General features: G+C 35.9%; 1 protein-coding gene across 1 annotated transcript in view; it reads right to left on the bottom strand.

Annotated features, from left to right (window-relative positions):
• Positions 1–1049: 1049 nt before the first annotated feature.
• Positions 1050–10068, bottom strand: part of PHF3 (PHD finger protein 3) — a 108051-nt gene continuing 99032 nt past the window's right edge. Inside the window, 3 exon segments of the mRNA XM_044001378.1 lie at positions 1050–5342; positions 5559–5754; positions 8078–8167. Coding sequence (XP_043857313.1) covers positions 3229–5342; positions 5559–5754; positions 8078–8167 — 2400 coding nt within the window. The 3' untranslated portion in view covers positions 1050–3228.

The following is a 10068-nucleotide window of genomic DNA, read 5'->3' as shown; positions in this document are numbered from 1 at the left end:
TTTAATCTAGAAAACAAAATAAACTGGATATAATTTATCCACTGATATTCCAGCAACTTGCTAAACAAAGTGACACTAGGACTTTGCTTATTTGGACAGTTTTGGCTGTGGGGTAAGGAGTCACATAGGACACCAATGGGGAAAAGTCGTAGAGAATCCCTGGCATAGGAGGCTGGTGTTGAAAGAAGTTGAAGCAAAGGAGAAGAAAGGAAGGTCCAAAATTTGAAGAGTGATGGAGCTAGAATGGATCCCTTTTCCCACCTTTCAGCAGATAGAAAGGTGATGTAAAGTTAAGGGTAGGGGGAAGCTAGGTGGTGCAGTGGATAAAGCACCAGCCCTGGATTCAGGAGGACCTGAGTTCAAATCTGACTTCAGACACTTGACACTTACTAGCCATGTGACCCTGGGAGTCACTTAACCCTCAATGTTCCACAAAACAAATAAAGTTAAGGGTAAACTGCTTATAAATGCTTCCTGCTTTATGGATATAAAGTGTTGAAAACAAATTAGTGGAGCTTAAAAAAAAAAGAACTGGGTTCTTTAATTTTAGAAGGCAATATATGGGCAGCTAGGTGGCACAGTGGATAGAGCACTGGCCCTGGATTCAGGAGGACCTGAATTCGGATCCAGCCTCAGACACTTGACACTTACTGGCTGTGTGACCCTGGGCAGGTCACTTAACCCCAATTGCCTCACCAAAAAAAAAAAAAAAAAAGCAATATAAAGGGTTACAAAAAAATTACCTTTCCTTCTAAATCATTTTGCCCATTAAAAATAAAGGGAAAGGGGGGACAGCTAGGTGGCACAGTAGATAGAACACCAGCCCTGGAGTCAGGAGGACCTGAGTTCAGATCTGGCCTCAGACACTTAACACTTACTAGCTGTGTGACCCTGGGCAAGTCACTTAACCCCAATTGCCTCACTAAAAAATAAAAAAAAATAAAAAATAAAGGGAAGGGGAACAGCTAGGTGTCGTAGTGGATAGAGCGCCAGCCCTGGAGTCAGGAGGACCTGAGTTCAAATCCAGCCTCAGACACTTGACACTTACTGGCTGTGTGGCCCTGGGCAAGTCACTTAACCCCAACTGCCTCACCAAAAAAATAAATAAAGGGAAGGGAGAAATGAAGAAAAGTTTTGGGGCCTATCAAGAATTTGACACATTCACTCTTCACAATTCAAAAGTAACCTTCTTCCCCATGAACTGTTAAACCCTTAACTTTCCAGGTACCCATACCCTAAAGAGCTTAATTTTTTTTTGTTTCAATTTCAACTCAAGAAATGGCTAGGAACCTGGTCTTCCCTCCATCACCTAGTCTGGCTTTCTTTACCTAGACTTTGGAAAGGCCAAGAAACAAGAAATCTTGCTTGCAAATAATGTCCATTACCAGAACCAGGTAAGTCAGTTAAATTATTCCTGATTTTTAATGGCTCATTTGAAATGGCAAAGTTGCTAAAGGCTTTCCCCTCTTAATTGGGAACCAGTTTTTTTATAATGTTAAAGAGTAATTAATCCTCATTTAAAATACACAATTTTGATTCCTATTTTTAAAGATCAATTTTTAAAATTATGATTTTTCAGAGAAAAAAAGGTAAAGTTAAAGTTAAACCAGGTTTAAACAGGTGAATTAGAACTGTTTTATTTCAGGTTATTTTTGATGATTAATGTAAGAGTAAACAGTGTTTGTAGTGGTTCTCATGAAATAGGCAACCACCCACCATCCTCCAAATAGAAATAATCAAATTTTAAAACCCTCTACTTTCACCCTGCAATCATTACCAATGCTATCAAACAGTAACATGGACAGGTAAGCTTCATCTTCTTAATTTACCTAATTTTCTCAACTATAAAAAAATGAGCATGTCCCAGGTTAATATCTATACTCCTCTGTATGCTTTTTATTATCCTCATGAACATAAACTAGTAAAATTTAGTTCTCTTGGCTTCAAATTCTGTATTACTTTGTATCATCAAGAAACTCTAAATTATAGCAGTCACACAATATGTATTTTAGATTCTCCATTTACATCAACAATGCTGAATAGGGTGTCACAGTTTATGTAGTATACCTATGCACCTCATTAAGTAAGCCATTATATATTAAAATTCAGATTTACAATTAAAGATAAATTGGGGGTAATTATTCACTGTGAAAGAAGTCACAATGATTCCTTTAAAGAGAAAGCTACTGTTGTGATTTAAAATCATTTAATTTACACAAATTTGATTTACACACAACTTTTCAGGAATACAAGTATGTAGAGCGAAGTATATCTGTACACTCTGATAATATACAACTCTGACATTCATTCAGGGAAATACTTTTTAAAATGTCAGCTGGGTATGAAAGAAAGGAAAAAAAACTACTCCTGGTTTTCTTTCTCTTTAACCAATAGATGATGTATATTTAGCTCTATGTATCTGTTACAGGTATGTTTTAAGTGTAATTAAAACCTAGAAAAGCATCCTTTTACTGTTTTGAAATCAAACACACAAGATAGGTGAGAAAATTTTATCAGATTAAGAATCAAAATATCCCTTAAAATATTTACATTTTACAGTAAAAAGGATAGCAAAACACAAGATCATGTACAAGCTTAAGTATTCAAGTTTCTGAAGAGCCAAAAGGGAAAATAATGGTCTACTACAAAGCTGTAGTTTATGGCATTAAAAATGTCTTATTAAACAAGTGCAGTTTAAAGCAATAAATGTACTGCTTGGGCTTCCAAAGGCTTGTCAAAAAATGCTCAGCTAAATTATTAGTATCTGATTAATAAAATTCAGTTTGGATTTTTAAACTCCTCTACATCTTCCTTTAAAAACAGTGCAATTTTAAAATAAACTTACAGTGAACTTTGCCCTAAAGAATTAATTATCTTGAAGGACATTTATATGAGGCAGTATATTCCATATATAACCAAATTTACCAATTAAGGAAGAAAACTAAAATTTCTAAGCCTTTATTGCATATTAATAAAAGAAATCTTTGAATATACAGCAATGTAAAACTTTTGAAAAATATTAAACTCCTATACCTAGGAATAGTTGGTATGATGTAAAGGATGACAAGCATTGGTACATAGAGCTTTGTACCAAAACACAGACATTTCTGCAAAACACCAACACTGAATTTTAAAAAGATGGCACAATCCTAGCAGGCATTCTTACAAAATTTTAAGATGAATCATACAACAGTTATTTAAATGCCATTTTGAAACAGCCTGCATCTTTTACCTTTTGCTTTTAGCTCTGTCAGTGTGGTCCCTATCTTTGTGGTGTCTGTCCCTGTCCTTTTCATTATGCCTATTTTTCTCCCGTTCTTTGTCCTTTTCATGGTCTTCATTTTTAGGTTTATCTGGTTTCTTCTCTATGTTCCTATTATCTCTATTTGATTTTCCATCTGATCCTCGATCACTGTGTGATAACCGTGACCTCTCTTGGTCTTTATGTCCTTCTTCCCTGCTTTTCCTGTCTTGGTTTCTGTCTCTACGTCTGTGTCTTTCAGACTCCTGCTCCCATTCTTTTTCATGTCTCTCTCTCTTTAGGTGGTGTGAGTCACTATAAAATCTCTGCCGGTCACCTTTCACCCTGCTAAATGATCTATCCAACTGCTGTTGGTCTTGTCTGCCCCAGGGGTCACTATGACGCCTCTCTGGTCTCCGGTTATCTTTAACAGGGTAAAAGTTTTGTGGACCTGAAAATCTTGATGCTTGTGCATGAGGGCCCATGAAATGTTGAGGTTGACCTGGTAAATGAACAACAGGTGGCCAAGGCATCATAGGATTCTGAGCAAAACCAAAGCCTGGTGGAGGAAGCAATGGAGGTGGCAAATGTGGTGGATATCCAAACATGCTTTGTGGGGGAAAGGCAGGGGGCCCTGGAAATGGAAAGCCAGGGGGACTAGATTTAGGATGCTGAAAGTTGTGTTGCTGTAGCCTAACAGGTGAAAAGTTTCCACCTGATCCTGGGCTCGTGCTTTTTGAAGTAAAGTTGGTGGTTTTAGAATTAAATTCAGGTTGAGATGTGTTTCCTGCTTCAAAATGAGATGAAGACGTTGCTGCTGATCCCCTTCGAAACGTGTGTACAGTTTCAATATTTTGCATTGAAGACTCGTCCTGTAAATGTTTTGTCTCCTCTGCCTGAGAAACATTTTCTACTGAAGCTGCTACCTGCTGATCCTCACATTTTGAATCATTGCTGTGCTGAAAATGTGAGTCTTTTTCTATAGGAGTCTCTTTTTCCTCTAGATCTGTAGGCTGGGTTAATAGCATTCCAATGTGTTCTTTGTCATGTGACAGACATGGTATGTTTTTTTTTTCTTCATTTCGGCCACTATCCCCCTCTTTGTTTTCCAAAGTTGTCTGCTGATTTCTTCCAGCCGCCTGCCTGGGATCCCTCTTAAGATTAATGAATTGAGGGGACCTTGATGTATTAGCAGTCATACTTTCAGGACTTGTGCCCATGTTATCTCCATTTCCTTTTCCTCCATTAGATGTGGTGGGAGAACTAGTATTTAAAGTCTTGTTTTCTTGTGAAGCATTTTCTTGATCTTGTCTTTTTGCTACTCGCTCTTTACCTTCTTCAGTTTCTTCATTCTGTGATTGAATAGACAAATTTGTTAAAAATGCTTCAGTAGAAACATCTGGTGGTTTTCCTCTGAGAGTGAGACCTGGCAAAGTTCCTGATAATTGCAAAGAGGTTCCCACTACTGGTGTATCTTCTTCCACTACTGAATTTTCTGAAGATTTGGGTGGATCATTCCCTTTTATTTTCGTATCATCTGCTTCACCAATAGTTATATCCTTTAAACCATCTATTTTTTCTTCTTTTAAGCTCACTTCGTTTATTAAAGGTATTTCTTCAGTAGCACTTGGTTCCACTGCTGGCTTATTAGTCGGTTCATGTAACTGACCAGTAGTACCTAAAAGGCTTTGAAGTATATCATCCACTGGCAGTGGTTTATTTGCCAGGTCAAGAGTGGAAGGTTGATTTTCCCAGCCTATCAACACACCAGGAAGAAACCTTAGAGGTTTAGGAGGCTCTTGCTTAAGTAACTCTACTATAGGCTCCATCACAGCTGGGCTTTCTTCCTGAGAAGCCTGCTGAGGTTTGTTTCTCTGTTTGTGTAATACAGTTGTAAAGGAATTAAAAAAATCATTTTCGTCCTCTGGCTCTTCCTCATTAGAAATCTCTATTTTAATTTTTTTATCTGGGGGCAAGGTCATCGGGATACTTTCAGGAGTCTCATCTACATGACTTGTGCTACTACTAGCAGTAAACTGCCTCTTCATTTTCTGACGGATAATCAAGCCCAACAACAGATTAGGTCTATGTAGTTCAAGCCCTGTAAAAAATGAAAACACAAATTAATATAAACATAAATATTTCAGTTCAGATAAAAAACTAACATCTTTACCTTTTTCCTTTTAGTCTTTTATAAAAGTTGTAAAAACTGGCTTTAAGTACGCAATTTTACAGAAGGAAAAAGTACTAAGAACTTAAGAGTTTGGCCAAAGGATAACACTTAATTTTAATCATAACTGTTAATTTGTATACCTACCAGGTCCATCAAAAGGCACAAGAGGGTGTGGAATTTTATCAGAGGCACCCAAAGGAATAAGGTACATATCTTTAACCTGCTTCATGTTATTAGCAGCTACACCATAGCGCTTTCTGCTACTGAAGTATGCAAACAGTAATGTGTAAGAAATTTGATCTTCTTCAGTCACTGGTGTAAAACGAACCACACAAATTTCCTGGTAAGAAAAATAATCAAAGTTTAGCCTAAATAAAAACAATACTTAAAACAATTCCATTTCATAAAGATTTTGTAAATCTGATTTATCCTTTCCCTATCCCTGTGGAGAGGTAATGTTTAAGATTTATATGAATGCCTAATTTATCAAACATTGTGAAGACATTAGGTGTTACACATAAGTAAATTTTCCAAATAATTCAAAATTATGTACTTCAGTTACTTACCTTTAAAAGACTTTAACTATCTTAGGCACACTCTCCCTCCAGCTCTCTTTCTTCCTAACTTTTTACATGGCATACATAGTAAAATGAAAGCTGGCTTTAGAGTCGGAAAAACTTTGGGTAGGTCATGTTAACAGAAGCCCATTTCAACTTAACATATTTTTCTCTTTTAATAGCATAATGAATCTATTATCAATGTGGATACTCTCTCAAACCGTATACACCATTTTGATATTTTCTTACCCCATGTAACTTTTGACTAATTCTTTTCATAAACCTTTCATTCTGAGGGCTACTTCTTGATCTTATGACACTGCATGGATACCAATGGCACTTGTGGTTTCTCTCAATAGATGATCAACCCTATTCCTATTCTAGCCATATATCAATCTGACGACATCCTTTATAACTAACTACTTGCTAATACTATTTTGATGACTACTCATGTCTGCACATAACTCAAACCTACAATTTTGAATCTTGAGAGACAATGGTATTCCATATGTTACAGCCATTTTAGAAAGAATACAGATGCTCCAAAAAAACAGTATCTGCTGCTTGAAGATGTGTGTGGTAGTTAGTAAAAATCCATGAACAATTTCCTAAAAGAAATCCATCCTTGCACAATATCTCCTATTCAACTCTGGGCCCAGCTCATTACCCATTTTCAGTACTGGTTCAAATTCATAGAAAAACAGTTCTATCATTCAACTGATTACCATAATACAGACAGTGATTATTCTTTATTTAGATTTCCCTGTGTATACAAATGAGACTAAGTTCTGTTGAGTAATTATGGATGTCAACTAAGATACTCTGAAATTTCCTCGAATGCAATATGATCACCATATCCTCTGACAGGAACATCTGGAAGATCTCAATATCTATAAGGAATTGTGCTTCCATTTTTATCAAAAGTTCTGAAAACTTTTTGTGTTTCAGGGACCTCTTTGGCAGTCTGTTCTCTGTGGTCTCCTTAAAATAAAGTTTTAGTTTTTTAAAAATTCTTAATTAGGAGATGCTAAATTTTATTAAGAGGTTAATAAAAATAAAGATGTATTTTTTACCTACCCAAGTTCACAGATCCTGTTAAGAACCCTCTGATTTGGATTCTATGTCGAAAATCCTCCACTTCATTGATGAAGACATTTAGTGAGGATACACTTGCATTTTACATTTTATGCCAGTGTAAGCTAGTTATTGTTGATATGCATGGAAAATAGCTTGATAGCTAAGATACCTTAAGGAACCATTTCGATCTCCTGAATCATACTTTTTTATTCTCTCACCTTGTTTTCTTTAGTTCGATTTAAATTTTCTCATGCAGCACCCAGAGGAGTGTGATGTTAAGAATAGAAGGTGTTTAATAATAATTTAATGAAGTCACAAAAAGATTTACAATAGGCATCACGACAGATCTTTTCCAGTTTTGTCTCTAAATACCCTCAGAATAATTTGATTTCAATGAGTATCTTACCAGATTTTCAGTAAACTTGTTTTTCCCTTTTATTGCTTCTGCTCATAATCTTCTATTGCCTTTTTTTGTTAGATTCTACAAGCAAATTTATATTCTAAACTTGATGCTTTGGCTGCCATATCTTCCCACCTGGCATGGAATGAAGTGTTTGTTGGCTGAGGTGGTTTCTAGGCTCTTTTGGTCTCTTCACTGTGACAATTGATATACACTACTAATCATTTCTCTGTAAATTAAGTAACAAAATTCTAAGTTTATGACCTTTGTTATTCGGTAAAGTTTTTTCCTGGCTTGTCTGAGCTGACACAGCAAGCTCAACAGAATTAGAATTGTAACTCCTTTAGGATGAAAACTAGCCTGGTTCCACACCCCAATTTAACTCTCAACACATACCAAGTTTGGTATCCTTATAGGGGAAATCTCCACTCAGCTATTCACCAGAATGGAAGTGTGGCTCTTAAAAAGAATAAAATCTTCCAACTCCACAAATGCAGAGTTCACTTTTTTTGTTGCACAGTGTCCTTCCCATAGGGAACTTAGACAGACAGACACACACACACACACACACACAGGTGTGAGGTACAATTTCACATTTCCATGGCTAACAACATTAAAATGTACCTTACCTTAGTTCCTGAAGCTTTTATTTTCTCCACATAATCCCAAACAGTTTGAGGTGATATCCTGCCACCTACTTGAATACTATCTGGTAGATCCTGTTGTAAAGACACCAGATAATAGTAATGATCAAATCTTCTTCCAATGAGATTTATATAAGGAAATCAATTTATGAATCAGGTGTTTACATGTACCTTAAATTATGTATTAATGTTTTGTCATTAGTGTACTGGGAAATCTAGTTAATGGATTTCTATTATTTTTCCCCTGAAGACTAAGTAATACCTATGATGTATATACATTTAGGTTGAAAGTAAAAATGGAGTAAAGCAACCACCTGGAAATAATATCTTAAGAGACAGGGAAAAAAAGCAAATCTCTTCAAAATCAAAGAAGTCTCATAAATTCATCTGGAAAAGAAAGCTATATTGAACCTATATGACCTAGATCAAACGGTATTTTTCTTTAATAAGCACAAGTTTCCTGAGAGATGAAGTAGACTAATGCATAGAATGTAAAAAACATAATTGCATTCCAAAGTCAAATTTTTTCACAATATCAAATATTTTTATTTTCATATACAACATCCTGCAGTGATTCATTTCATTCCTATACCTTTATGGATTTAAGCTGATTGCCATAGCAACTGTAGTTTGTTTAGTGTGTTTCTGACTACTCTTAGGCTGTGTATCCTCAACTCTAAGGTCCCCCCTTACTGAGTAGGGCAAACACAGACTGCCCCAGCAGGCATAAACTCAGTGTGCTCTAGATTTATCTATATCTACACAATTAAATTGAATTAAACAAAGTAAATATGGGGAAACTGAAGCATTGAGGAATTAAGTAATATGACACAACTTTTTATAATCGAGGTGAAAATGAAATTTGACAAACCTCATTTCCAATTTACCATCTTTTAAATACCACATGCTTTTTCTATAATTCTATTGAACATAAAACAACCTTCTCTCATATACTCCCACTGTCTTTTTAGTATTTGAAAAGCACAGATTCTAACTTTCCCCCCATTTTGGTTAATTCTATGATATCTTGATTTTAAGTCCTTTGGGAATTTTTAATAAACTTTAAAACTTTTACGAAGATCCTTTCAACTAGATTTCAATTCATGCCCCTCTTTGCTCTTGCTCATTATTTTGTAACTCTTTGAAAGCCAGCCTTGAGTTCTATAGATACATACATTAAAGCAGGCATCAGATAATCAAAGGAAATTCCAGTTGTCTCCACCAAGTACTAAATCAATATGAGAAGCAAGGAAAACTGTGATTTGTTGGCACACAATTTTTATTTAAATTTGAAGCTAAAATTTTAAAGCTGAAGAAATAATGGAGATTCTTTTTTTCCCCTTATTCTGTGCTACAGAAAAACACCTGATAGCAAGACTCTAACATACTCCAAACCAAAATCTGAATGCCTTTAAACCTTTTATGGCACCATTCTCTAGATTCTAGGAATCCTTTCTCCTTGCCAACGCCAAGTACCAGGCATTGGTGATTGAGCCTTTCAATCTCCCAGCTCAATTAGCCCCTCTTTCCTCGTCAATTTGTCCTTTTCCCTATGCTGGCTCTTTCTCTTCTTCCTACATCGAGGCTCAGTAAAAAGAAAAACTATCCCCTTTGTGCTGCTACCTCCTTTAACTATTGTCTTATAGCTCTCCTTGCCTTTTACTAACTAAATTTCTATTGAGAGCTACATATATTTGCTGTGTTCCCCTTAACCTCCTGAAATCTGGCTTCTTTCCCAACCACCCTACTTTATGGGTTCAATTATCACCTCTGGTCAAATGACTAATATCTATTTCTCTTGACTCAATCTCGCCAACATTTCAAACTATCTGCTGATGATCCTCCTCCAATTAATTTCATTTTTGTTGTTGCTGTTCACTCAGTTCAGTTGTGTCCAACTTTCATGAGCCCATTTGGGGTTTTCTTGGCAAAGATACTGGAGTAGTTTGCCACATTTCCTTCTCTAATTCATTTTA

The sequence above is a fragment of the Dromiciops gliroides genome, chromosome 4 (genome assembly GCF_019393635.1).
Source record: "Dromiciops gliroides isolate mDroGli1 chromosome 4, mDroGli1.pri, whole genome shotgun sequence".
In the NCBI taxonomy this organism is placed as follows: domain Eukaryota; kingdom Metazoa; phylum Chordata; class Mammalia; order Microbiotheria; family Microbiotheriidae; genus Dromiciops; species Dromiciops gliroides.
This window is presented reverse-complemented; position numbering and strand designations above follow the sequence as displayed.